General features: G+C 38.6%; 3 protein-coding genes across 4 annotated transcripts in view; all 3 read right to left on the bottom strand.

The window, feature by feature from the left end:
* Window positions 1-14,014, bottom strand: part of LOC113675821 (uncharacterized) — a 44,266-nt gene extending 30,252 nt beyond the window's left edge. The window contains exons 1-17 of the mRNA XM_089214440.1: window positions 13,888-14,014; window positions 13,106-13,264; window positions 10,527-10,637; window positions 9,258-10,301; window positions 7,409-7,450; window positions 6,666-6,773; window positions 5,944-6,300; window positions 5,447-5,551; window positions 5,067-5,168; window positions 3,471-3,503; window positions 2,933-3,040; window positions 2,196-2,249; window positions 2,061-2,099; window positions 1,504-1,686; window positions 757-933; window positions 426-668; window positions 87-269 (exon numbers count right to left, since the gene is read on the bottom strand). Of these exons, the coding sequence (XP_089070566.1) occupies window positions 87-269; window positions 426-668; window positions 757-933; window positions 1,504-1,686; window positions 2,061-2,099; window positions 2,196-2,249; window positions 2,933-3,040; window positions 3,471-3,503; window positions 5,067-5,168; window positions 5,447-5,551; window positions 5,944-6,300; window positions 6,666-6,773; window positions 7,409-7,450; window positions 9,258-10,301; window positions 10,527-10,637; window positions 13,106-13,175 (2,959 nt within the window). The 5' untranslated portion in view covers window positions 13,176-13,264; window positions 13,888-14,014. The remainder of the gene's footprint in view (window positions 1-86; window positions 270-425; window positions 669-756; window positions 934-1,503; window positions 1,687-2,060; window positions 2,100-2,195; window positions 2,250-2,932; window positions 3,041-3,470; window positions 3,504-5,066; window positions 5,169-5,446; window positions 5,552-5,943; window positions 6,301-6,665; window positions 6,774-7,408; window positions 7,451-9,257; window positions 10,302-10,526; window positions 10,638-13,105; window positions 13,265-13,887) is intronic.
* Window positions 14,015-15,387: 1,373 nt separating this feature from the next.
* On the bottom strand, window positions 15,388-20,592 carry LOC113675823 (uncharacterized). The gene is made up of 7 exons (XM_027192423.2): window positions 20,431-20,592; window positions 19,853-19,924; window positions 19,053-19,241; window positions 18,504-18,677; window positions 17,496-18,013; window positions 16,712-17,180; window positions 15,388-16,110 (listed from the first exon to the last, which is right to left on the bottom strand). Exons 1-7 carry the CDS (start codon window positions 20,528-20,530, stop codon window positions 15,740-15,742), a joined length of 1,893 nt encoding a protein of 630 aa, XP_027048224.2. The 5' UTR covers window positions 20,531-20,592; the 3' UTR covers window positions 15,388-15,739.
* Window positions 20,593-22,335: 1,743 nt separating this feature from the next.
* LOC113675825 (uncharacterized) lies at window positions 22,336-26,628 on the bottom strand. 2 transcript variants are annotated; one of them, XM_089181250.1, is made up of 5 exons: window positions 26,402-26,628; window positions 24,601-24,921; window positions 23,874-24,302; window positions 23,175-23,427; window positions 22,336-22,589 (listed from the first exon to the last, which is right to left on the bottom strand). In XM_089181250.1, exons 1-4 carry the CDS (start codon window positions 26,484-26,486, stop codon window positions 23,186-23,188), a joined length of 1,077 nt encoding a protein of 358 aa, XP_089037376.1. In that variant the 5' UTR covers window positions 26,487-26,628; the 3' UTR covers window positions 22,336-22,589; window positions 23,175-23,185. The 2 variants fall into 2 exon arrangements, with proteins under 2 accessions (XP_089037376.1, XP_089037377.1); XM_089181251.1 differs by having other exon boundaries at window positions 23,178-23,427.
* Between the last annotated feature and the right edge of the window lie 1,197 nt (window positions 26,629-27,825).

Genomic DNA, 27,825 nt, shown 5'->3' with positions numbered 1-27,825 from the left:
AGCAGTGAATAGGAGAGTTGGCGTTCTGTTGTTAGTTTGTTCGAATATTTGTGTGTTTTTCGCTATGAGTTTGTTAATAGACATACCTGGACACAACAGAGCATTGCATTCTCTCGTTTCCAGCGAGGGACCTAAAGAAGAACAGTCCACACCACCCTGGGTGTCCTTGGGGAAGGAACATCTTCGTGTTCTCTCCTGTGTACCTCCTCCACAAGTAGCCGAACACGAGGACCAATGAGACCAATCTGAGTACACTCCTGTAACGAGTGCTATTGAAACCCCAAAAAGTAGATTAATTTATTGTCATATGCACCTCTTTCGTTAACCCAACAAGTCATGCTATACGTCACACATGTCATGTTATACGTAACGCAACAAGTCACGTCACACGTCAAGTTATAACTGTAAAGCACTTTTTTACTTACCTGCAAATGTTGCCGGCATAGGAGTGGTTCCAACTGAAGAGGATTCTTGGAGTTCATCGGAACTAGGAGTCTCTGTGGCTGCACTTGTTCCTGGGGGGTAGGCCTGAGTCGCGTGGCTTGCCAAATGGCCTTCGGTGGCTGAGGTGGCCTTCGAAATAGCATGGGTTCCATTGGTAGCCACAACTCCTCCAGTAGATGTGAATTTAGTTGTCTTCGGTGATTCTACCGTTTCTCGACCTTCTCCTGAAAATAAAGTAGCCTACTTTTAGCCTATGCACAAAAAGTTTAGTATCTATAAAGTGTAATTGTGATTTGAGCAAGATTTCCTTACCAAGACAATGCCCCCACATTCCATCAATGTCGTAGTTAGACGTGGTAGCACACCAAGGCCTCTTGTTTTCATCGTCTGTACAGCCAAAATACTGTGTTCCATGATAAACGAAAGGGAAAACACAGCAGGCGCCTTTACTTGTTCCACCTTCAGTCTCCACACAACGTGCGTTCAGACCTGTGGATATAGAGCCGAGTACTTATTGAGAAAAATAGGCGACTACCTCATGAAATTTCTGATTAACCTTATTATTAAGAAAAGCTAAGGATTTTATAATTATTCGCCAAACTGCGAAATTCATCACTTATATAATTTTATAACGTTATTCCTCTGCTGTGAATGCACGTTACCCATCAATACTACTTTGGATTTCAAAGCCAGGGTCCTCTCTCCAATTGGAGCAATTGATTATCAAAAATATTCCGAAATTACGTAAGTTTTGCTCTTCTCCGCACTGTTCCAGAAAACTTGTTCCACCTTCTCAACCAATCACATGCAAAACTTAAAAGCCAAGCGCGACTTGGTAACCCGCGTTTCTTTCCCGCGCTTTTTTCCCGCGCTTTGAAGAATTTTTCCATCTTTTTTTTCTAATCAGCTTTCTGATTGGCTAGTATTTTTCTTTTCCAATTTATCTGACTGGCCACTGTGATGACCTTAGTTTTGGGTTTACGAAACTCGATTGGAAAGTGCTCCCGTATGATTTTCATACTTACGTATGAAAATCAAAGAGGTTGTTGGATATCGTACCTTCCTCTACAGGACACTCAGGACAACATTTCCATCGTTTCTTTACCGGATTACGGCAGTTCAATTCCGGACACTCTATCAATGTACAGCGGATTTTACCATCGTCGCATTTGCATTCGGGCGTGCAAGGGCCTGGTGACCAGCGTTCGCCATGCTCGTGTTGTATGCCGTCATAATAACAATCTGAAAGGAGAGAATAAAAAACCACACAATTAACACATAGATTGAACTTTATTTGCTAAAAAAAAGCACGCACACATTAAGGTAGCACAGGATATTGTGTTCCTTGGCACTGCATTCAAATTCAGTCTCAAAATGTTATTTAGTTATGTACCAATACTCATATTTAATTTTTTGACATAATATTATGCACTTTTAAATCTATTATTTGATTTGGCAAAATATTTTTTGAGCATCAAAATGATTTGGAGGATCTTAATCAAAATATAAATTTGCTGAACCATTAATTTATTTTCCAGTTTGTAGGATTCTCATGAAAATATTGTGGAACATTTAAAGTCTTAAACCGTACACTTGGATTCCAATTTGTTACTTACTTGCTTTATGCAGTGGCCCAAATTGCTGTGTTACATTAACTGACAAGCAAATAAACAAAAATCAGCATCCACAAATAAGAGATCAAATGTAAAAAAAGACAAATAAACAGAGCAATAACAAAGGCCACTACTCACCAGGGGTGGGTGAGGCAGTTGGTGCAGCTAAACCAACTGGGGCAGGGGTTGGAACTGCAAACAGATCATAAGTAAAAAGGTCATCAAGCTTGAAAATATTATTAATCTGCAAAACCTTACCTAACCTCTTTTACAGTTTTAATGTTAGTTTAATGGTTAAGTTTATATTCATCATTGAGGGCAGATTTTTGTATCAGAGTACAGTTGAACCCCCATGATAAACATAACTCTTGGCAATACTGTATGTTGACTTTCCACAAGTACAGTGAACATTAATACAAGTGTTATCATAGGTAGTCACAAAATAGAGTGCAGCAGGTACATTTTGCAAACTGGAACAACTTCTTATATCATACTCAGTGCACTTAATCTTCAGGGTCATGCAAAATTTGACTGGTTAGGGTTTCCCCTGAATGGAGGTAAAACTGTGCTTCAGGACCTAAGAAAAGTGTATCTCTCCCCTAAACATAAGTATCCCTTCAAAAGAAGTGAGGGAAACGAAGATTATGTAACTGGAACAAAAATTTGTTTCCCTTGAGTGGAGGAGTTCCTTGAATAGGAATGGAAAAGTTCCACTGTACAACAATAAGCCAGGTCTGGAGAGTCAGGCATTTCCTCACTCTACTCCCCTAGGGGGGGCTTTCCTTAATAGATTGGGACAGGATAAGGAAAAACTCAATCATTGACACTTTACTTGGTTACAGTTAGTCAGTTACAGTTACAGTTACAGTAAGTACCTTTACAGAGCCCACACTTTCTCTTGCAGTTCTTAACCAGCCAATCATTATCGCATTCATGCATCGGGTAATCACTACAATCTTCATGATCTTTTGACACACAAGCACCTGTTGAAAGAGGTCTCCTGTTTAAGCTAACTTGAAATTACCCAAGTAATACTTGATTTCATTTAAGCATGAGTTATTACATATTAACAGAAAAAAAAAATTGCATAAATTGGAGATTAGTATGGTTAAAAAGTATTAGTAACATTCAGGATGGCTTTTACATGCAAAATAATTTAAAGTATGTTGTGTTACAAAAGTGACTTTTTTAATACTGAATTTCACTTATATGTGTAAGTTACTTTCATTTAGATTAATTTTATCCTTTTTGTTTTTTAAAACTTAAGAGTTTATTTTAACATTCTAAATAATTAAATATTTTATATTTAATTATTCATATTAATTTAGCCTTTATTTTCCATAGTTTATGTGAAAAATGGTGAGTTTAGATTTTAGTGGTAATTTGATTGATCACCAGCTTGAGAATTCTCACCTTCTGATTCACCTTTTCCTGTGGGTTCTAACCCTAAAAATTGAAACATTCATTTGAAAAGGCAATCCTCTTTTGCAACCAGTTATAAAATGCCTCTTAGAATTCCACAGTTTGCAGTTATAAAGTAAAATCCTGAAACCATTTGCCTTAAGGCCCTTTTTTTTTAGGGATGTCAACTCTTTAGCTAAAACTCATAACAATTCCTGTGGTAATCTTAGAGTTGCGGTAAGGCTATCAGAAAAAGCTCTGTTCTTGACTCTGTAACCTTATATGGTTAATCTTCTTACAGATAATGTTGTTGTTCATTGTGGTTTTGTAGATAAATGAATGTTTAATTACTTTTCCTACCATCTAGAGTCAAGCTATCAATTGTATTAATCACGATGTTTCAACTGTTATACTGCTAGTCTTTGGAGCAATATAGTCAAAGGCATAGGTGTTGCTATTTATAACACCTTGGTTTGTTATTATTGGTGTGTTTTGGTACACTGTCATTAAGGAATTTTGTGTATAGAATAGTCTTAAATACTGCTCAATATTAGGTTTGTTAGAGGTAAAGCCATCCGTTCAATTTTTTCAGAAAAGTCAGTGTATATTGAAAAAGTTTGTAAGTCAAGACAAGAATTTATATTAACCATTTTAGAACCAAACTAGTTTCATTAAAAGCAAATTTACAAACAGCGTTAATAAATTAGCAGATAGAGCCAGCGTTAATATTGACTGCAACAGTTCAAGAACACTCATAAATATCACAGCAAAGTTTGTTTACTAATGTCAAGATAATAGAAACAACCAGATGTTGAAGAATAAAAATTGTATGGCCAACAGGATCTGGCCAATTTTAATAATATATCCACCTTATCCACCAAACAGACAGCATTATACAAATGTTAGGAAGGAATTATCCAAATAATGAAGAGTAACTTGTCTGGCACATAGTGTCATTTACCCTCAAATATGGTCAAGACTGTGAGCTTTAAAATGTATGGGTAGTCTTGAATTTTTCCCTTCTTTTTTCTTTCTTTTTACTTTTCTTCCCAAAAACCTCCTGCACAACAAGGTAAAGATTCCAATTTTCTGTTCATCATCAATTCGGAGACTGAATTCCTCTAATTTCAAGTTTTTTTCCCAAAATATAATTCTCTAATAACTTTGATGACTACAGCATTTAGGAAAAACAAAACCCCACATGTTTTTTGCTTTTGCTTTTGTTTGTTTTTTTGTTTCTTTTGTTTTGTCTTGTTTGTTTTTATTTTTTTGGGGGGGGGGGGTATTATACTTTGCAGAGATCATCTCTGTTACATAAAATTAATTCATGCCGGTGTATCTCCATGAAATTAGATGTATTTAGAAAAGCTATACTTAGAACTGTCGTCCTATATTGATAAAACTGCGTGACAACCTTGCGATCTGGCATCTGTACGTCGCTTTAAAGCTCTAAAGCCAGGATCTTAGCTTTTCAAGGTCCCTGTACACAGTGCTGTTTCACGCGCGAATACCTGTCATATTTTCTTTCAACTCCGACTCACGATCGAAGTCGCTGTCTAAAATTTAAAGCTTTCTAAATAAGATTTCAGTCTCATCAAATCCACCTACCTTCACAAAAACCGCACTTTTTCTTGCAATTCTTTCTCATCCATTCGTTTTCACAGCTCTCTATCGAAAAGCGACTGCATTCCTTATTATCCTTGCATACAGCTGAAATTGATCACATGCCAAATAGCTTCATTTCATCGTATAGATAACTGCTATCCTTTTAATTCGTTGGTAAATCACTTATTTTCCACATTACTTTAAAAACTTCATTTCTGGGCAAATTTTCTGCATCTGCCGCTACTTCTCAGAGGCTAAAGTTTACGCGCCTTGTCCGCCATATTTGTTGTTAAAACCCAGTCCCCGCTCAAACAGATTCATAAATTTAGGCCTGCAAAGCAAATACAAAGCGTGGCCGAAGATGCCTCTAATCGTGTACTTACGTCGACAAAACTGGCATTTTCTTGGACAATTAAGTTGAACCCATTCGTCATTACACTGGTTCATGGAGTATCGCGAACATTCACTCTTGTCATTACACCAGGGTGCTGGAAATAACAAATAACGCGTCAGCTATACCTAATATTCTTTATTCGCCTCCTTTAACCGATAAGGCCGCGCGCCCCTCTTGATCGAAGGGTGGATAACGCTATTCATTGGATAAATCTCTATCGGGTGGATAGTACAGTAAATTTTGTTAGCACTCACTGTCTAGCTAGTAATTTATCTTTTTAAAACCTTCATTACCACTTTAAACAACTGGAGCCATGGGCCATATTGTTTAAATGAAGACCCCTACGATTGAAAGAGCTTGCTTCGAAAAACAGAAAAATTCGATGTAATCACACGAGATTAAACAGCTTTAATACCAATCAGATAGCAGCAGAAGAGTCAATGTATGCGTATTTCTATTAAATCGTTAAGAAAAGGTCTTAGTTACCTTCTGGTATTTGAAGAATAGTTGTCCCATGACTCATTGTTACATTGATATGATTTTTCGCCGGACCTTTTACTTTAATCTTAGCTTTGTGTTCGTCTTCAGCTTTAATGTTTGCAGGAAGCTTGACAACAATGGTTTCCACCATGGGTACTTTGTTTGACACCTGGTCCTCCAACGCCGGTTTCCCATTTTCACCTTTAATGTTTACTAAAACAGGCTTTCGTGATGTCTCCAATGATTTTGTGACCTCAGAGGGTACTGTGACAGACAGCTCCGTGTACGGTTTCTCTGTTGCGTTATTTGTTGTGTTATTTGTTGTCACTGCTTGTTGAGGTGTCGTAAATGTTGAAGTTGTTTCTGTGATACACGAAACAGTAGTTATATCTTTCAGGAAATCCAAGAAGGTTATTGATAGACACAAGATATAATCAAATTGAACAAAGTGGCTTTTATCTGGCATGCGTACTAATGACAGGCGTGTCCCCTGCTTCTAGAGTGGCGTTTCTTTCCAGCTATGCTTTAAATCGCGTTTCTGACAACAATGTATGTTACTATGGGCAATGCGCGCCAGGGATGACTTTGTGCGAGTTTAATTTGAGTGTGTGATGAGAAAACATTGAGGATTTATGGTCGTTCACCGACAACAAAGTTCAGTTTTATTTTCTCTTTCATGGATATGACTTTACCAAGTACAAAGATTCAAAAATTTATGCAGTGCTCACCATTGCCGCATATTTTGCATTTCTTGGGGCAGTTAACTTTCAACCACGCCTCGTTACAGCTGGCCTCTGTATATTTACCACACACAGGGTCGTCATTACACCAAGTTTCTATGGGAACAAGTGATATATACGTTAACAGAACCTCAGAAAAATGTTTGATTATTTTTGGACCTGTGATCACTGAAGAGTATTTTGCCCCCTACTCTAAGGCAAGAGAATACCAGTTGACATTCTCTTGTCTAAAGTTAACATCACTGGATTAAAGTGGGCATTATCTACGATGACAACTTAAAGTTCTCAAATCATCAACAGTGAATAAATTTTCGTAAGTTTCTAAAAACTGGCGATGATTTCCAAGGAAGAGAAATGAAGTGGTAGTTGCACCGATTTTCACGACAACCTCACTAAAAGGAAGATACTGTGGTCACAGAGCAATTTTTCAATCGACTGTCGCAAATAATCTGGAATTGAGTCAGTTGAGTTTTGCTTTACTTCGCGTTGTGATCGGTCTAGAAAACTGGCGCCATCTTTTTAACCAATCAGATGCAAAACTAAAACCAATCACGACTTGGTCGCCCGCGTTTCTCGTGCTTTGGTTAGCTTGGTTGGTTTGCTTTGAGTTCTCATTGGTTCTGAAAGGAATTTTTCTTTAATTGGTTTTTACGATTACTTTGATCGCTTTTGGTTTTACGACACTTGATCGAAAAATGCTCTTTTTCTCACTAGGTACTCTATTTACTCACCGTAAACGTTTGGCTCAGCTGTAGCATTCTGCTCTACGACGGCTGCAGAAAAATAAGTGCAAATTGTTATTTGAGATTGGACCAAATTTCTGTTAAGCAATAAAAAATACCACTACGGAAAAAGTTTGTATGTTGACAATGCGCTATCCATCATAAATATTATCGGCAAACATATAGTTTTTAAACAAACACGCAACCTAAAGTTATGCAAAGACCGATGAAGGGATTGCATAGACTCCTTATCATGTTTGATTTAAGTGAGATGTATGATTTATTGCACCAAAGAGGTGGCCGCATTCAAGTCGAAATGAAAGTCAAAATATTCTGCGAACTCTCAAGACCGATGATGACCACTTAAGCTCGATATACGAATCTGCAAACCATGTCTCTCATAAGAAACTTGTTGAAACTGATTTTCTTGTTACGAAGGAAGACAAATGAGTCCCAGACCCTAAAAATTAACTGCAGGATATTCATTTCACAACAGAGCAAATTTCTCAGGGTAAAAATTTACTTGACCCTCTTCTAATAGTTCCTTTACGTAATGAGTCACAAGGCATTTTCTCTTGAATTAAAACATGAATTAAATTGACAAAAAAGCTACATGAGGCGATGGCAATGAAAAAATTATTCTGGAGTCAGAGTTAATTCATAAATGGCCTTATGGTCACATGATATAGCTAGATTTCTTCTTTAAATGGCAAAAACCCAAACAAAAAGTTTTAATACCCTCTTAGGGCAAATAATTAGTGTAGATGTTACATTTGCGACAATTAGCTGCACTGGAGAGCTTCTGTAGCTGCAATTTAACTTAGGTCGGAGTAAACAATTGTATTAAAACAATACGGTAGGTTTGTCTCGGTAAAAATGTTCGAAACTCTCAGAAATTTCCACAGTTTCCGCGCACCGTCATCAAGTAACGAGCACCCGAATGAAAATCGTAAAATCGGTTAATTTTATAAACGTCTTTCTGAAAACAGTGCAAAATTATCTTAAGACGGCCTCAATCACTACAATGAATAGATTTTGCAACCTAAATCTGACCGATCAAGGTCAGAGCTTATTTTTGACTTTCATCCATCACCAGATAAAAACTTACTTTGTGCAAACACCGCTAGCAATGATGCAATAATCACTTGAAGAAATAAATTGAATTTCATGTTTTCCGCCGCTCGGGTGTCGTTGTTACCATTTTAGTTCTCACATGGCAAACAGAAAAAGCCTCCACGAGCTTTGCATTCATTAACATTAATGTTCGGATCGGCCGGTTTGTCTATCATCGCATCAACGGCCACCCGCAAATCCTCGCAAAACACTACGAGTCTAACAAGGAACTCTCTATATGAGACAATTGCATGGCCACAGGAATCGCCAGAGTTTACATAGTGTTTACAACTAAGCGCAGTTCAAATATACAACAAATCAAATCTGGGCGCGCTTAAAAATTTATGCTGGGCGGGGAAAATCTGTCTGTTTAGAAAATTTTGTTTGCCTTGATGAAATTATTCGGAGAAATTTCCAAGGAGTTAGGGCGAAAATTTTGACAGTTTTATCACTTGCCGGTCACAACACCTATTGAAATGAGTCACGGTCTTTTTTGAGTATCAGACTGCTTTATGTAGGAGGAATGCTGATGATTTAGTTCCAAAAGATTTATGCTATTTTTTAAGGGAACAATTCCTCTTAAACTTCAAAGTTAGAAGTTCATGATAAAAATAAATTTTGTGTTCATCAACTTTTATCAGTAACTATATTTGTGAAAAAAATTTAAGGACCTTTTTCTGACGTGCAAAGTAAATGGCTATTTAACCGGATTTTCTGTTTCTATTCTATTAAAATTGCTACTTACGAAGCTGTTGCATGGTCACAGGGACACCAGTATCCGTGTTGTGTCTAAAATCCACGGTGATATTCTGATTTGGAGTCAGCGGAGTTGCTGTGGCCGTCGCATTGCTGATAATCTTATCCACAATTCCTCCCGCAAAAGGATTCACTACATCAGGACCGCTGGGCATGGGAGGAGCCTGCGTTGGGAGTGATTGCGCAGTACTCGGCTGCGTTAACGTCAAGTTTTGCACAGTCACGTGACTTGGAGTTTCATGCATTACAGGGACCTCAATGGGAACTGCTGGTTCTTTATCGGTTTCAAACGAAATTTTAATGTTTTGGTTTTGCTTCTCGGCTGGAGTTGCTTCCAAGCTTATCCCATTTCCTTCAGCTGTTACAGGAGATGTTTCGTTTCCAAGAAATGAAATTTTAATATTTTCCATATTACCCTCTGGTACTGGTTGTAAGGAGACCTCGTTTACACCTTGCAAAGGCTGGTTTTTCTCGATAAAAGAAATTCGTATTTTTTCTACACCGTTGCTTTCAACTGGTTGTACTGCTGAAGGAATGTCCACAACCCAGTCAGGATTCTTTTTAATTTCTAAAACTTCCATTTCTTCCACTGGCACAAGTTCACTTCCGTTCATAACGAGAAGAGGCTCCGAGGTTGGTTCCATCGTTCCCACGTGAGCTGAAAGCGCTTCTTGTGGGGTCGACGAATCGTAGACACCTATTTCTGAACCCGATGTCGCACCAGCCTGTACCACCGGAAGTATGTTCTCAGACGCTACTGTCTTGTTATATACATTATATAAGGGAGAGCCATTGGTCGGTACACTGACTTCCGGGTAAATTGTCTCATTAGCTATCTCGTTCGTAGCTACGATTGGTGCAGTACCTTCGTATTTTACCTTAGGGTAGGTATAATTATTACGGCCCAGAACCACCTTGGAAGTGTCCGGAACTGTAGTCGGAGCGTTCTCCCATCCCTTAAGGGGATTTACTGTCGGCTGCGCTGTTGCTCCCAAATAATTTGCAACTTTCTCTGTTTCTGGAGTTGCTTCCTCTGCAAGAAAAAAGGATGGTAAACTTCTGTCATAAGAGAAAGTGTTAGGTGAGAGTAGGAGATATTTTTTTAGTACTATTCTGAAGCATTATTTACTTTCCACGACGTTTTGAAACTGTAAGAAGCATACAACTGTGCACAACACTCCCAGTTTTCACCATTACCCATGTACGGTGTATACACCAAACGATACGTGCTACCCAGATAGTCAAACTCTGCACTCACCTGTTCCGCAGTGTCCACACAGTTTTGGACAGTTAAGGTTGATCCAGTCATACGAGTCACAGTGAGTCTTTGAGTACATTGCGCATGCGTTTTGGTCAACGCACCATGAATCTAAAAAGAGCAGATCATTTATTCACAAGTTCCATTAGACAGTAGAGGTAAAATTGGAACATGGGCCAGATGGCTCATCTTACTGGAGCTAGTTTTTAGAGCATTTGATGATTGAAACTGCTGCTTCTCCTCCTAAGCTTAGTGAGTGCTAGTCCATCGAAGGTTGCCCTTCCCTTACCCGCCACCCAAACTGTACAGATTTCTCGAATTGGTTCTTTCAGTTTTAACTCGTGGATATGCAAAGCGTTAGAACAAGTTATGTGGAGATTTGATATGCCAACCTCTTGAGGGGGTGGGAAAGGCAGGCATCTTATTGAAGATGGCAGACTGATTGTTAAATATGGCCGATAAATTGGGGCAGATTTGCGCGGGGATAACGGGTCAATTCTGTGTCTTGAAATGCCAGTATCATTGGCTGTAAGTGCTACACCACTGGATATTCTAATACGTCTGCAGAGTATATCCACGAGTTTACCATAGTGTCACTTTGATTTAAAGACACCGATGTCAGATAACTACTTTAAAAACTGTGCGTACCGCCATCTTGGATCATAAGCAACTTTATGCTTCCCACTGTAATCTGTATGATCCCCTCCATACTTCTATGAACATAAGAGCCTTTGATCGATGATAACTTTAGCAACCCTATTACGTCAAAGCATCTAAAATGGCTCTTACAAGGAAGTTCAATTATTGATGTTGCATGTATTTGTTCTTAGTTTTACACAGTTTGGTCCCTGTTTCCCATCTGCCCCACAAATCTACTTCTTTATGAAATTTTCATAATTTTAACGGTAACTTGCTCCATCAATGGCGTCTTTCTCACAGCTCGGACAAAAGGTCTTAAAGCAAAAAGTTTTGATCCAAAGGCAAAGGCTATAGTTCCGACTTTCACTGTTAGCGTGACTCACTAAAAAGCGTTCTTTTCTATTCAAATATGCTCGATGACAATGATCGTGGAGGTTTCATGCGGACTTGGGATCTTTGCATCTTTTAGATCAAGTTTAAACTCTGATACTTTCTTTAGTTTCTCTCCACATAAACGTCGCGTCCAGACAGAGGAAGAGGAAGCTTCTTTCTCTTGTTTATGTGTTTGCTTAGAATTACAATTGTAAACAAGATTACCTGTTTTTGTTTTCTTTAGAGATGTGATGCTTTTCATTGACAAAATTCGAACGGTAAGTTTCGCTAGCTCTCTCTTTTATTGGTTAGGAACATGAGCAACGAACGGAAAACTGGAGAGGTTAACGCCAAAACCAAAGAAAAGAAAAATGCTAATGCAGTTTATTGATGTGTCTGGTATCTCTTTCATGATAGTTCAGAAATCCTACATAACGACAGAGAAAACATGCCTAGCTTTACGGAAATTTTTTCTTGTTTTGTAACATGGATAACATTGAAATAGCGCATACTCGGGCGCAATTCAAACTTATCGAAGTACATTTTCATGATAATATAAATGGTCTAATAATCGACCGAAAATTGTATCAGTTTTTCATTCAGTTGAAAGAATGATTGACATACGGCCATTTAGGAGTTATTGACCTGACTTACACCGTTCAGAAATTGGTCGATAGCTGACGGCTTACTTTTTAGATCGTTTGCGACAGTTTCGAAACATATGTCTCACATAAACATCTACAACTAATTTATATTCATTCCACAAAGTTGATCTTTGGCTTGAAAGCAGCTTGTCTTCAGCAGGTAGTCTGTTAATTGTTGTTACGCTTAGCTGGCATAGCAACGAAAGCGTTCAAGCATATCTTACGAAACCATTTAAATGAACTGTGGCGTATGCATTATTGACAGATATGAGCGGAAAACCACTGAATGTCTTTCCAGTAAATGAGCCTTACGACTGCAAAGGTGAATTCAAACTGAAAAAAAGATTTCGCACAGCAAATATGTTGCGAGATGAAATCGTTTATCCAGGTGGCAACATTTATTATGGTGTTACACCAGTTCTTTTTTGTCTTTCGCAAGTATCTATTCATCAAATATTTACATTTAGGCGGCAAAGAGAAAAATGTCAAAAATTTTTGAACCACTTCGAGAAGAGAATTGCTAAATTCATGAAGAACTTCTATATAAAAATTGAAAAGATTAATTCTAAATTCCATTTTGCGAGTCAATCAGTTTTAATAAAGCTTTCCGTCATTTTTTGAAAGAAAAATTTTTAATAAACCGATATAGTTGATAACCGACATTATGAAGTAAGATAAATCAGATAACGTCTTCCTAAGCTTAATCCTCTAGTTCTGTTCTTTCCCTTATTCAAGTTCAGTAATCTCAAAACAGACAACGTTCTTGAAGTCACTTATCTTACTCAACGAAAAAGGTTTGACAGCGAGACAGTTTTAAAATCGATAAATTCGCGGGTATATCTATTAGGGTATGTTGATGAAACCAAATCTTCGTTTTGTAAGTAAAGTGTATTTCGTATAAAGAAAGTCCTAAAAAACACTTACCTTCTGTGGCTGTGATGACTTGGACAAGATACACAAAAATACAAAAGTGTATCCGTCTGAAAATTCCCATTGCTAGTTGCTTTTTTCCTCGGCTTGTGAGTTGCCCCTTTTCCTTCTCAATCGAGAGGAGGCTATATCCTCCCAATTTCTAACCTTTTTCTGCAGACAATAAAACTATTTCTTACCAAATGAATTTAAATTAAATTTTTTCCTACTTAATAATATTGAGAAGAGATATGATGGAAAGAACATTTGATAAAACTTGTTATAGTAGTGTTGGTTGAACCACCTAACGACCCGTTTTCTTGAATGGTGCTATATTGATTTTTCTATATGTTGGGTAACCTGTCGCATCACAAGAGAGTTTACGTCCAAAGATTAAAAAAGTATCAGGTCCGACTTGAAATTACTAACAAATTAAACTTGACATTTCAACAATATAATCGTAGAGAACAATTTTTTTTCATTTCCTGCCTTGAATAGTCACAATCTACTAAGTTCTACTCTTTCAAACCAATTTCAAAATCGTGAAATATTCGATCTAAGGAGTAAAAGGTTTTATTCTTGTGTTGACAGTCTTTTTGAAGGTCTAAGATAAAGTATCTATTTTCAAAAAAGCCAGAAGACTTCAATTTCATTTTCGTTGCCAGAATGAAGCTAGGTTTTTCCTTGGAAATTAAGATCAGTCGACCGAAACTAAGTCGGGAATTTTTCCGGACAGACTAAATTGCTTTCTTATGAAAATGAGAAAACTAACATTTTTTTAAATTGCTATCTCTTACCTTTGAAAACAGCAAAGTAAAAATGTTCCTGTTTGCTCTCGTTACGTTATCAGCAAGTGGAATTTTAGCCCCATCTCGTTGTGTCCAGTGTCGACATTTCTACTCTGAAAATACGAGCCCAGCAAATAATTAATTCTTTTGTTAATAAAAATGCGAACCGCGACTGGTGCATGCGTAGTCGGAGGGCCACGTATGTAATCAAATAAGGAAGTGACTGCTTGCGCATGCACCTTGATCTCCATCAGCGACTTAACCGGTGGACCAATTAGAAAATTTGTTATCGTTACTGGTAGTGTCACGACGCTCGCAGAAACAGGAAGTCAGAATTTGACAGGTTCATATAAGACACCTAAGGAAGGGCTTCTTTCAGAACTAGACATGTAACAGTTTATGCAAGAAGACATTGTTAAACGTAGTTCAGATCTATTTCACACTTTCCCAAGTCGTACAAGTAAAAATTTGAAGAGTACCTCTCCTTGAGACAGCGCGATAAAATGACTGCGTCTCTCCATTAGAGAAGTAAAAGGTGTTTGGTGAAAGTTCAAATATTCTTTTTTATCAATAAGTGTGATGGATTCGAGAATTTATATCCTGTGAAAGCTCGATACTTAAGCTGTCAAACGATAAAATATCTAGAGTTGTTCATTCCACTGGTCGTTTAGCTTTCAGTGAAACTAATCATCCATAAAAAAACACCGAATATATTGACCGAATATGACTTATTTTACAGCAATGTAACCGTCGAATCAGACAAAGTATTTAACGGATGGCAAAATTTTCGGAGATGATTAACTTTTATTTTTTCACCTTGTTTACTCGGGTTAGCTCATTAAAAACCAAGCAAAGTGACTGGTAAAGATCAAAGATCGAGGTGATGACTGGGAATGTATTTTTATTGCTTTTTTCACCTAACAGGTAACGCATTCATTTGATGAAGAAACTCCACAATTGACTTCCATCAGTACAGTTCTCAGGTTTGAAAGATCAATTGTTTCTGATTATAACTCTCGGTAAGCTTGTAAAAGCTTCATGTTCTGTTTCTGATTATATTGTTTGTTTATGCAGACAATCATACTACATGATCGACAGGTTCATTAAAACCATTCAATATACGTATGACGACCATATTATTCAGACTACTGATACAATGAGAGTTATGAAGTCTGCTTGCTCATATGACTCACTTGTTTCTTTACGGCATGCATTGAAAACTTCGGGGAAACTTTACAGAATGGAGATTAGATAATTCATTTACTAAAGAGACTGATTTTCATCAAAACGTTTCTATTTTTTTGTCTTATGACGCGTATTTACAGCAGACTTACAGTCATTTTCAAGTTGAGTGCGATTCCTGACCGGTTAACCTTGGAAATGATCGAGAGGGACTAGATTGGTCTTAGACATAAATGAGTTTAGATACCTGTTCTCCTAACCTGTCAACGCATGTCAACTGTCAACTGAGTGGCTACAAGTAGATTTGGGACACTGTTAGCAACTGAGTCAGTTAAATTAACGTTTATTAACAAACAAAACTTTCATGGCCTTGACTCGTAATTTTCAATATTGTATCCGGAGATAATTGAGCGAGAAATCTCTTTGGAAGCTAAGCATTCTGTTTTTTTTTTCGCAGAGATTGCTCGAGTCAAAACAAGAAGTAAGCGTCGTTCTCGACCTCCAAGGTTTACAAGAAAGAACTTATAGAACTTAAAATTCAGAAACAAAAACATCTTTGGTGGAGCTCTGTTCTATGAATAGGCAACATCAGCAAAACTCAGTTATAAAACTTAGTGTAACATCAAAGATTCAAGTCAGATGTCCGGAAAGTGATTGAAACTACAGGGTACGTCATGTTTTATCCCGTGTAGTATGACCCTGGGTCCGCACCATACTGCTGTTGGTATTGTTGTTCGTTTGAATAATAATTGGCTTGTCCCGCGGTATCTTGAGCCTGTGATCTGTCGTATTGCTGGTAAGCGGTGTTGTCATAGCTATTGTAAGACTGTGCGTTATAGGACGGATAATTGTTTTCAGGACTGCTCTGCTGGGAGCTGTAAGACATGTAATCTGCTTGAGGATTGCTCTGTGTGTTATAAGATGAGTAATCTGGTTGGGAATTGCTTGGTTGATCATTGTAGGGAGCCTGGTTCTGGTAATAACGCTGAGACAAGGCTGCTTGATAACCGTATGATGCCTGATTACTTTGTCCAACTTGATTCATTACTTCTGCGATGAAAAAATACATACACTCTTCAATTAAAAGTAAATATGAGTTGATCAGAAACCACCTAACCGTGAAGAAGATAGGAAAATTATTGCTATCGTTAAAAAAAATGCCGCTCAATTTACTGCTAGAGTAACGTACAATGGTCTTACAAAAAGGTCCTGTCTTTTCCTCTAAGAGATGTTTGACAGCACAAGTCGCATGCATTACGTAACCTTTTTTTTTATTTTTTAAGTCCGTCCAATTCAAATTGATTTATTCTCACGGAATATCTTTTAGAACTTGTAAAGGTGAGCCGAACTCGTCCCAATTCTGTTTTTTTTTTACTCATGAGAGTTACAGGGTCAAAGGGCGAACTCGTCGTGTTTGGAACGAATGGTACGGGAAAACTTGCAACAAGGCGAAGCCTCTATAGACCTTCCAAATTGCATCTATGTTTGCAATCCCTTCACACTAACTCAATCTCCGGATTCCTTCATGCGCAATTCAGCTACAAACACAGAAATAAATTAAATGCAGATACCAGAAGCCCTTTACTTAATGGGCTTCTGCAGATACTTAAAAGTCTCGAAGGAACATTTTTGGTGCCAATCTCGAACTTACCGTTGGTCCTGTTGAGAGTTTCGTTAGGTTTGCCAAACCAAGACTCAGTCGTTGTGATGTTATGGTTTGCATTATATTCTGTTGTCGTCAACTGATGCACAGCTTGACCAGCTTGGCCGGGAGCATTTCCTGGAGCCTGGGTCTCTCCAGGAGTAAGTGTTGTCTGCGATATCGGGAAAGGAGAGCCGGGAGTTACACCCTCCACAGGTGGCTGGCCTGGTACCGGAGCAGGAGCAGGAGCAGGCTGTACAGCTGGTTGTTGACCGGGCTGTGGAGTGGGCTGTTCGGGAAGTGGTAGTGCTGGTTGTTGAGAGGGCTGAGGTGATGGCTGTTGAGTTACCTGTGGTTGCGGCCGCTGAGTTACCTGTGGTGTTGGACCTGGCAGCGGGAGTGTGGCCCCCCCGGCCGCTGCACCTCCCATTCCAATAGATGGCGTCGGTATAGCTCCTGGCTGCCCTATAACTGCGGTCTAAACACATTGTAAACATGTCTTTCATTTGATCCTTAAGTTATTGCTACAAAAAAAAATTCACTTTGAGTTCAAATCTTTTCATCTCAATGTATCGAAGGCCGAAGACAGACGGCAGTTCTTCTGTTCCAGTATCGCCATATGCATGAACATTACGTTTTAGTTTTTTCCTCCCTTTTTCCCTTCCCTTTTCTCCCTTTCCTTCTCTTCATACTCGAAAAAACGCATCGATGATCATGTCTGTTTGTTACTGCAATTGGTTTGATGAAAGATGGAAATGCGCTGAATTATACTCTCAATGTCGTATATATTTACCTGGCCTGCCTGTGTCACTGACTGTGAAGCTGCTGGTTGAACACTGCTGGCCATAACAGCAACTGACTGATTGCTGGCTGGTTGAACTGCACTACTAGTATTTATCTGTGATACCACAGGGCTTCCAACACTCGGTGAGGGAGATGGCATGGCTGTTGCATTTGCAGTCGCAATAGCTATCGTACCCGTGGCTTGTGGCTGAATCGACTTCGTGGGTAACGGCTGAACAGTTTTATTAGCGGCAGAAGGAGATGCATTTACTGATGTAGCCGGCATTATCGCGGTTTTTGAAGGTTGTACACTAGCTGGAGTGACTGTTGCAGCTGCACCTGAGGGTGTGGTCACACTGGACTCCGGGATTGCAGGACTAGCATTTGACCCGCTTGCACTCTCGTTCGAGACACTGTTAGCCACGTTGTTTGCTATGCTAGATATAAGATCATCTGTGCTTTTGTATTGTTGTTGAGCCTCTCCTCTGTGATCTTTGAATCGTAATTTCTTAGGTGTATCACCGTCATCTGAATGAAGTGAGACGAGAGATTGATGATAGAAGTGTCCCGTGGAAAGATTTCAAATTCGTCTTAAAAACACCGTAAAAGTGAAGCTGTGACCAAATATTCTCTAAATAAAGTAGTAAAGAGCTTAAATGGCTGAAAAATAAGTTATAGACGCCATTTTCTCTGATATCAGGAGAATTAAAAGCAAAGAAATTTTAAGAAATCATGACTCTCATGATATTGTTTTAGGCTTCTCTCTTACAGAACGAAAGATGAAAGAGAGGCCCGTACCTATCACATGCGCTATTGAACCCTATCATACAAATTATTTTGCAGCGAAAAAGGGCAACCGGCAATCACTTGATAATTGAACTGAGAAGTATCTATCATCTTGAAAATTAGATGAGAGCAAATTGGCTATTTTACCTTACCGATCGCTAGCTAAGCCGATTTCACAACCCAACATTCTACGGAGCAAATATCGAAGAAAAATGCTTTTGATGTGCATTACCTATACACTCTCCCCAGACTCCATCCTGGTCAAAATTAGTAGAGATTGAGCACCATGGCTTGTTGTGATCCAAGTAAGTACAAGTGTAATGCTTGACGCCGTTATACTCGAAAGGAAACACACAGCAACCACCATTACCGTTGCCATCCCTACTCCACACGCCACAAGTGGTCCCTTAAAACCGGAACACGGCAATTTAAGAACAAAGGAAACATGGAAAACAACGTAACTCATTCTTTGGACGAGATGAAACTGAGAAATCCTCCAAATATGATGTTCTCGCTCCTTAAACAAGGAGTTTGTAGATCAGCATTTTAGAATGTATAAAAGCTATAAAACTGAATGAATGACAGGAAACTTGATTAAGTCAGTCTAAGAGTTGTATCGAGAAACAGTCCGATCGATTTTCTAGATTTCAGCGAGTCTAGTTCATTTTCAGGAGCAGGAAACGTTCTCAATCAGAGCTCTAACCTTCTTTTAAGATATGACGGTACAGACTCAATTGCTGAGAAAATTGTAATCTGTGCTAAAGTGGAATTTTGATCTTACCGTTATCCATTAAAGGTAAGCACTCTGCGCAGCATTTCCACTTTTTCTTGATGGGCTTGTCACAGTTTAAATCCGGGCATTCTATTTTAGAGCACTTTACATGACCATGCGAGCATCGACATTCTGGAATACAGGGACCTGGGGACCAGGCATCACCATGATGTCGGACAACACCATCGTATACACAACCTAAGACAAGGAAAACACAACTTTGATAATCCACACTTTTTAGGAAGGTGTTTTGAATATGAAAGGTCTTCATTTTTGACACAAGTTTTGGCATACAGCTATTTCAATTTACGTTGTCGGATCAAAGCTTCAAGGGTACGGGACAAGACCGAAAGGCGGTATGGGTAGATTAGAATTAATTTTAGGCTTCCGGGGTTGTAGGCTTGAGGCTTTGATCCGACAACGTAAATTGAAATAGCTGTATGTGTTCGTCGTGGTAGCCTAATAAAACTTTTGTCCCGTTGGTTTTTTTTCGAACACATTGTAGATAAGCATTACATAAGATTTATTGAAAAGAGATATGTAAGAATTGGAAGTTAGAGAATGATCGTTCTTTAAGAGTTCATGAAAATTATTAAAGTTTTTTATTATCAAGTTATCGATCAATTTTGGCGAGCATACTGATGAAAACAATATTATCGAAAAAAATCATTACTTTGCATTTATGACAACACACAAACATCAAACAAATCATACTTCGATTTAAGAAAAACATCTTAGTAACCTATAATTACTACAGAAAGTGAAAAAAAAATGACGATTAGAACAGGATAAAAATCACGTCTTTTTACCTTTATTGTGCGTGGCAACATTCGCTGGCAGTTTGATGGTTATGAAAGTCGATTTGCTTTCCTGCGAAGAATCTGTTGTCACAAAATTGATCAGAAATAAACAATTGGCGTTACAACAGGTTAACCAACATGAAATACTACGCTTTAGCAGGTGGTAAATAAAAGATGACAAAATCACAAAATTTTTTAATTCTGATAAAAAGTCTTAACGAATTTGGCGCTTTTGTGTTCAATACCACTCGAGGGAAACGATCGATTACCATCGGCTAAAAAACGTACAACTATAACTGATATGTTTGGTCTATGGAAACTTTGATTACATTTACTACACACACTTCAATAATCATCGTTTTCCAAACAACTCGCAACCATAAATATCCACTTCACCATTATGGGAAAAAGCTTAGATTTTGATGTACTCTTGCATCAAGTCATTACGACTAAATCAAAACTGCTTCTGAAGTCGTGCAGTATACGGGCGCGAAATGACAAGCTTCATACTTAGTAACGTTATCACATTTAAAAGAAAGGGTCTTTATTTTCCTTGCTGTTCGTTACAAATATGTCTGAAAACTTACCATCGTTGTTTTTGAAGTGCTTTTTCCCTTGGCAAACAATTAAACAAATCAGCAGTATAAACAACTCGGGTATTTCCCGTTCGAGAAATAAAAGTCGCATTTTTTGAGACAATTTTGTCGCTGCCTTCGGTTGAGGCAGTTTCAGAGTCACGTGACCACAGCTATTTTACGGTAGCTGATTTCGTTGGTTACTTACATTATTAAACGTTCTGTGGTAGACTTCACTTGATTTTCCTCAGTATGTGTGGAGGTGCCCATGTGATGGTCACTAAAACTGTTGGGATTAATTCAATAGTCTAAAATAAGATTATAGCTGTCCTTTGTAAAGGCCTATAATCGCCTTTAACCAGCCACATCAATTTGAGCGTCTCAGATTTTCCCGGAATAGGAATATTTTCCTGGATATATATTTAGGGAGCATTGGTTAAATAGAAACTCGAACGCTCTCCTCGTTTCCTCCCCGACCATTACAAACGATCGAGAATGTCTAAGATTCCTCACTCTACAGTTCTAGATCCCAACAATCATGGTCGTCCTAGCCAGAAAATTCATTACAATATTCCAGCACTTTTCTGAGTTTAGTTTCCTCTCCAGGGATCCAAGCGCCTCAAAATGTTTTCAGATTATAGAGAGGATCAAGTGGAAACGCCCCCCTCACGCTTGATGTATGACTCAAACAATTGGAGCGTTTTTAATCGTCCAGAAAATTATTGTGATCTCTGTGGAAATTTCAACAATCGTGACATAGCAGAAGTAGGGAGGGATCCAAAATGATCTCAGCACATGTCATCTTTTAATTTCAGACCCGTCACCTTCTTTCAAGATTAGGCTTTGGGAATGGTAACCCATCATCTCTTTCAAAACTCATCTTGATTTTTATGGCATGTGGTGAGCATTGCTACTTTCCTTGGATGGGATGCAGGTGCATCACTTCCCTAGTACTTGTTAGTACTTTTTGAACAACCATGAGTGGAAAGATGTCTTGTCCTATAGGTTAGCGGGTTAGAATCGAAGGTCTGGGTTCGAGACTCGAAAGTCGCGGTAACTTAACAGGCCTGAAGCCATATTTTAGCATAATATTTTAAACCCCCATCTTAAATGGAAACAGAAAAGCTTTACATGCTCGTTAACTAACCGGAAACTTCGAGAAACGGACCCCTAGCCAGGTAATTATGTTATTTTCTAAAGGAAACAAGGTACTTTATCCTCACGGCACCACGTTCCATCCATAAGTATGGATTGGTGCTAGCAAATTGTAGGAGAAGCCTGCCACATACTACCATCCCACCCAGGGAAGTAACAACACTCCTTTCTAATCACATCATAATATAAAGACTGGGATAAGGTCAATTGGATTGGCCATCTAACTCAAGAGCAGACTAAATCTTTTATCTAATTCAAACTCACGAGTAGAGAGAGATGCTGTGAGAGCAAACTATCTCGCCATAGAACACAAGAAAATGACCAGGTCAGGGTTCGTCCTCTAGCTCATCGTTGGTCTGCTGGCAACCACGCATGCTTTAAGCCCATTAGGGACAGGGGACAGTTTGGATTTTATAACCAATGAGTTTCTCGAAACTTCTTCATGGTCTGTAAGGTTTTGACACCGCGGAGACTTTGCCCTAAGAGCTTTCAATTCGTCATTCTATTCTCGCTTCTTGCTTCATGTGTCATCTCACGGTCAATGACATTGTGGGCAGCAAGTCGAACTCAACTGATTTGCCTCCAATATCATAGTCCTAACAACAGTGCTCCTCCCTCATCCCGCTATCGGCCGTTTTGAGAATAAAAAATCCTATTTAACGAAACAAAATCCCTGTACGGTTGTCAGACTTACAACCACATGGCTAAAGAAAAATTGTAGGCGAACACAAGTCAGTTGTTTGATAAATGCAAGACGTAAAGTTTTCAGATAGTGACTTTATTTATTAGTGCAGCGTTTAAACGGCTAACAACTTTTCTGTTCTCTGCAACAACATTCTCCTTGAAATGGTAAATGAACATTAGAAATATCATTAGAGATTAAATATACCTTTTTTAAATAAAAAAAAAATGAGAGGTACGACTGCATAGTGTTTAACTTTCTGTGATTCGTCTCTCCTCTTTCTCGCTGGTTTAACAACCATGGTTTGTCATCTGTTCGTAGCGATCTTCTCCATCTGTTTGGAAACGAGAAGAGTTATAGTAGCTCATAGGAAAGCCTCTATGTTTTACGCTTGATACCCCTTGGTAAACGATGTGTAATGAAGTGATTTCAACCTTGTCCCAAAGGGTTTTCACGATTCTTCTGAGACCCAAGGGCATTATTTTTACACTGTCAATAAAGGTTTTCCATTCATCGCTACGGGATAAACTAATTGCCGACCAGTTGCTATGGTGAAAATAAATGACGTCAGGAAAAATAGGAGATTGATGTATATTTAAGTAATGACTTTCCAAAAAAGTGTTTGATGTTCCTTCCGATCAAACAAGACTCGAGCACTCCGTCCGTTCTTTTTCTTAAAGAAAAAATATTGTTTTTTTTTTTATAGAATTTGTTCAAAGCGTCGGCAATTTTTAGCATCTATTTTGAATAACGTCACAGGCCACAAATGATCGTGTTTTCCAATCTCCTAAGTGAGAGAAGTCACATAAAAGGTTTTGTTATCGGTAGAATCTGCTCACCGTTTCGAAAACTAGAAAAATCATTACGATATGATTAATGTCATAGAAATAAGTTTTCAAGAACATTTTCTGTTACCTACCACATTTTTTTTTAATGGTGTCCTTTTCCTTCGCTGCCGCTTTGTCCTGGTGGACACGGTTTGTCGGGGCAATAAGGATTAGGATCAAATACGACATCCTGGCTGAGATCTGTGCCACTGGACGTCACAGATACTGTTTGAGGGCCTTGGGCTACAACATTCACATTATTGGGGTCCATTTTGCCGACAACTTTCTGATGATTTTCTCCACTGTCAATTTTCAATTTGTGACCGTTTACAACTTGCTCCTCGTCTGCATCAGAAGAAGAACAAATGGACTAGATATCAGAGACGTCAGAGAGACCAAAAGTTAGCGAGTCAGTATCACCCTGAAATTGATCTTGTTGGACGTTTTAATTAAGAATATTTAAACTTTTCCTTCGCCATGCCTGGTGCGTGATTATTTACAGTCAGTTTGAAGTCGTCAAAGATTAAGTTCGGTTCAATTCTGTTCATATACTTGCAACAATTAACTGCCGATGTTCGGAGGAAGTGCTTCCTTTCAATAAAAAAAACCTGCCCGTAAACTTTTTGTTACTAAAAAGCTTTTGAAGACGCTTTTGTAAATTAGCGAGTCTATTTTTCGCTGGAGGAGGGGGGGTGGGAAGGGGGGATGGGGGAGGACGGGCAGGGGCAGGCTTTGGCCATGCAAACTTTCCACGATTCTTACTATCTGTATTAATCTTAGTTACTACTCACGCTTTGGTTTCTGGGTCGCAACAGGTAGAGATTTTTCAAGGTTTTTAATAACCTTATTGGCAATCTTGTCGATGTGATGGAGCACGTGAGTCATCGGCGTCTCGGCTCCAGGTTTCGTTACAGATTTGTCCTCCTCCTCGGGTTCATGACCCAACTGCTCGGGCTCGTGCACGTGATTTACTGGCTCTTGTCCTTCTTCGAGTGAATCTTCCTTAGTTGGTTTTTGCTTTGGGCGTTTTTGATTTTCTTCGTCTAGTGTAAGACTCGCTTCATCGGGTAAATCTGCCTTGGTTGGTTTTTGCTTTGGGCGCGTTTGTTTTTCTTCGTCTAGTGTAAGACTAACTCTGTCATGCCCTGGTTTTTCTTCCTTCGATTGTTCTACTGGTGTCGAGGCCCCTGTGAGAGGAAGTGGTATGGGCCCTTTGAGACCTGAAATAAAAAAGAAAAGAAGTCAGGGGGGTGAGCTACTTATCAGCTTATAGCTTATTAGCAAATCATGGTTTATTAGCTTATAACTTATCAGTGTATCATGATTTATCAGGGAAACGATGAAAGCTTCGGAGACTGTTGTTTAACGATCAACTCTATACGATTATATTTCAGGAGAATTGATATCCCAACATAAATAAAGACAATGATCAGTCCCCCATGCGGCAAAAGTTAGAGATTTCTAATGTTAAATACAACTCCACTGCGCTGAAAATAAAGGTACATGTGTCGCCTCTACCTGTTTTCACATTCACCGAGCTACACTGCGGGCATGCGCCGCTGTCCTTTATCATGGTGATGGTGTGGTCTGGTTGCTGGTCTTCAGGGTGCACATTTAGCTGGCTGGTATCCAGGGAAACCGTACCAGGCCCCTGCATTGAGACAGACACACTATGTGGACCCATGTGTCCGGACACTTTGTTGTCTTTGTGTGATTTTTGCACCTGAACATTATACACGTTCAAGTTCTGGGGATCTCCAGGGGCATCCAACAGGGGCTGGTCAGCTGTGGCTTGTTGGTAATACTGTACAACCTGATTTTTCGGTTTTTGATCGGGTGCTATAAAGATTGGGATGATTAAGTGAACATTTACAAAACTGCACATTGATTGAATTACATCCGAGCTAGAAAAGAGCCTTGAGCGTATTACTGCTCATGATTAACAATTAATTAATAACTAAAATAAGGTCAGAATAATTTAAACAAATTCCTTTTTTACACTCAACAATCTTAAAATTTTGTAGCAACATTATAAGAGAAGCCTTAAAGGGGTAAACCGTTAGCTTTAAAGCGACAAAAATATAGTCAAATTGTCAAATTTTAACCGTTAGTCTCAGAAATAGATTATCCTTAAAATGTTTCCTTCTACAAGGTGTCATTTTCTGTCATTTTGGGTTAATAAGCCGTAAAAGGGCCAAACATTTTGAACCTCAACCGTAGAAGCCATAACCCCATTGAGACCCTCTTATTAACTAAAAGTTACCACCTGAAGTCATATGGCATTAATTGTGTCAAGGACCTCAAAGCAATTGAGTCATTACTAAAGAAAAGATTCTTCTTGGACATTCGTAACAAGCTCGAGACAACGAAAACTCCATTTCCGAGTATGCTGTCGGACACCATTACGACTTATGAATCACATCGACTCCCCTGATATAACCTAGGTAAGCTTTGAGACCTTGTTTCGATATGAAGGTTCTCAGCCGGGCTATTCGAATTCCAGCCTGGATCAGATGAAAACTTAGCCTGCTGAATGAAGTGTCGAACTGATTGCCAAATCAAAAAATTTCCTCCTATCCTCAAACTTTCCAGGGTTTTAAGATGAATAATCTTGCTATCTATTTTTCTCTGGTCGCTAGGAACTATAAACTTTCATCACGAGCTCAATTTGTTTCATCAATGAGATGATTTAATGACAAATATGGCCCAAATTTCATGAAATCGCTCTTTCCTGTTAACAAGGCAATTCCTTATTTTTTTTCCATATATTTTGATCAAATTTTGTCATATGGATTCGCAGAGAACACAGAATGTTTTAATTAATGACTTCAGTTAAGGAATTAACTATTGTAAGCTAAATAGACGAGATGAAACGGTAAAAGTAAGATAAAACAGTTCAACAGGTAGAAGACATTCTTTTCATTAATCAGCAAGCAGTGGTGTGAGAGAAGATCGTTGGGGGGCATTGTTCTCCCTTTCAATGAAATCAATTGTAAATTGAAACATGTGCGTCAGCAGCTGAAAAGAATTTCTTTGCAAATGAACGGAAACAATGAATGAGTTTAAACTTCAACATCGTCAAAATAAAATTCCCATACTTCATTTTGATCTGTCTTCTGATTTCTACGTCAGTAAACAATTGCTTATTTCATATGTCATAATGAGACGTTTAAGTGAAGTGAAAAAGCGGCAGGTTTTTTCGGGAACGTTATAGTCGAAATCACATTTTGTAGCACTTTTGGAAAGGAAATCTTAGAAACATTCGACTTCCAAGTTCCTTTTTTTCCATAAGCAATTAACAAAGGCTTTTTTTTTGTACCTGGTTTGGGATTGTGGTGATGTCGGGGCCAACCATCTACCAAAACCACAGCCAAGAAAACCAACCAAAACTGACAATGGAACATGTTGTAATGAAAAGATCTCTATCTTCAAGTACGTATCAATGTCACCGAGTTTAGCTGTCTTTCGATTTATAAAATTCTGTTTTTGCCCCCGAACCCGTGACCCAAAACCTTTTCACGCTTGACATCATGCATTAGTTATTTCATTACTAAGATAATCGTGCTCGAATTTGAACCAATTTAATAGTGTTAAATTCTATTAGATCATCTAGTACTTTTTACAGGCATTTTTCGCTTTTAAACACTACGATTTGAGACTAGAAGTATAAAACACTTTCAGTATTATGCCTTTATGTCAAAGTTAAGAATAGACGGCTGTCAATGCTTTAAGACATTTATAAACATATCGTCAAGGTATGTACCCGCCTTATTCAGTGAGCACCACTGCGCCACCCGATGGGTCAATTAGATGGTAATTAGCGGTTTAACTGTTTACTTCGATTCAAGCAAGATACTGCGCTCTTTTTAGTTAAAAAACGCAGTCATCATTGCTTACAACGCACGTGCAAATGTATCGCTTTTCAAAATCGTTTGTGTTTCTCTAACCGTTAAATTTGGTTTGTCGATGCGTCTATCAGTTAAAAAGTGCCTGGCTAAAAGATTCTAAGAAGCGACAGGTCACATTTGTGCTTTGTTACCCCAGCAACTTGTTGATTGTCATGGGCAATAGACATTCCGTGAGTGATTGAAATAAACCCCGCGCCGTCGTTAGCGATCCATGACAGCATGTGGTTGCATGAAAACATGTCAAGAATTCTCAAGTTCATACTTGTAAATAGCCTGTTCCTCTGCCAGCCGAGGAATGCGCAATGAGGTTAACGATACGGGAAAGAATTCCCTTACCCAAACCTATGTCCTCTTTTTCTTGATGATGTCCCTTTGCTAAGCTGGTCACGTTGCACCTAGACTCTATTCGCTCACTACTGTCGAACCTGTATTAAGCGGTTACCCCCTCTTAAGCAGCCACTCCGTATTAAGCGGTCGGTTGTCAAAGTCCCGAATCTCTACCCCCTTAATTACTGCAGTTCTAAGTTTTATTTAGCGGTCACCTCTATTAAGTGGCCCTAGTCACCCTTTACTGAGTCCCAACGGCCTGTTTATATTGTCATCCACCTGTAAAGAACGATTACTTAAAGTAGAAGTACTCAAAGAAAACAAGGGAGAATATTTCAAGTTAAATTTCATGTTTGTTTATCTCCCAAACATCAGTGTTAGTAGTATTTTGAGCGAGGTTTTTGTGCATTAAGTGGTCAATCATTGTAAGAAATTGTGTTTTTTATCACTTTTTTTTAAATACCCCTATAATGTGGAACCTGGAAGCGGTGAACCTGTATTAAACCAG

Source organism: Pocillopora damicornis, chromosome 8 (genome assembly GCF_964200805.1).
Source record: "Pocillopora damicornis chromosome 8, jaPocDami1.2, whole genome shotgun sequence".
NCBI classification, from domain to species: Eukaryota; Metazoa; Cnidaria; class Anthozoa; order Scleractinia; family Pocilloporidae; genus Pocillopora; species Pocillopora damicornis.
Note: the sequence above shows the minus strand (reverse complement) of the source record. Positions and strands in the feature narration are given on the sequence as shown.

What these genes read in the sequence shown, in the direction of transcription:
- LOC113675823 (XM_027192423.2), bottom strand. Translation starts at nt 20,530, where the DNA reads ATGCGACTTTTATTTCTCGAACGGGAAATACCCGAGTTGTTTATACTG. An exon ending in TGTTGCCACGCACAATAAAG is followed by an intron (nt 19,242 to 19,852) that starts GTAAAAAGACGT and finishes TCCTTGTCTTAG; the next exon opens with GTTGTGTATACGATGGTGTT. An exon ending in AGTCTGGGGAGAGTGTATAG is followed by an intron (nt 18,014 to 18,503) that starts GTAATGCACATC and finishes CACTTCATTCAG; the next exon opens with ATGACGGTGATACACCTAAG.
- LOC113675825 (XM_089181250.1), bottom strand. Translation starts at nt 26,486, where the DNA reads ATGTTCCATTGTCAGTTTTGGTTGGTTTTCTTGGCTGTGGTTTTGGTA. An exon ending in CTCGGTGAATGTGAAAACAG is followed by an intron (nt 24,303 to 24,600) that starts GTAGAGGCGACA and finishes TTTTTATTTCAG; the next exon opens with GTCTCAAAGGGCCCATACCA. An exon ending in TGCGACCCAGAAACCAAAGC is followed by an intron (nt 23,428 to 23,873) that starts GTGAGTAGTAAC and finishes CTTCTGATGCAG; the next exon opens with ACGAGGAGCAAGTTGTAAAC.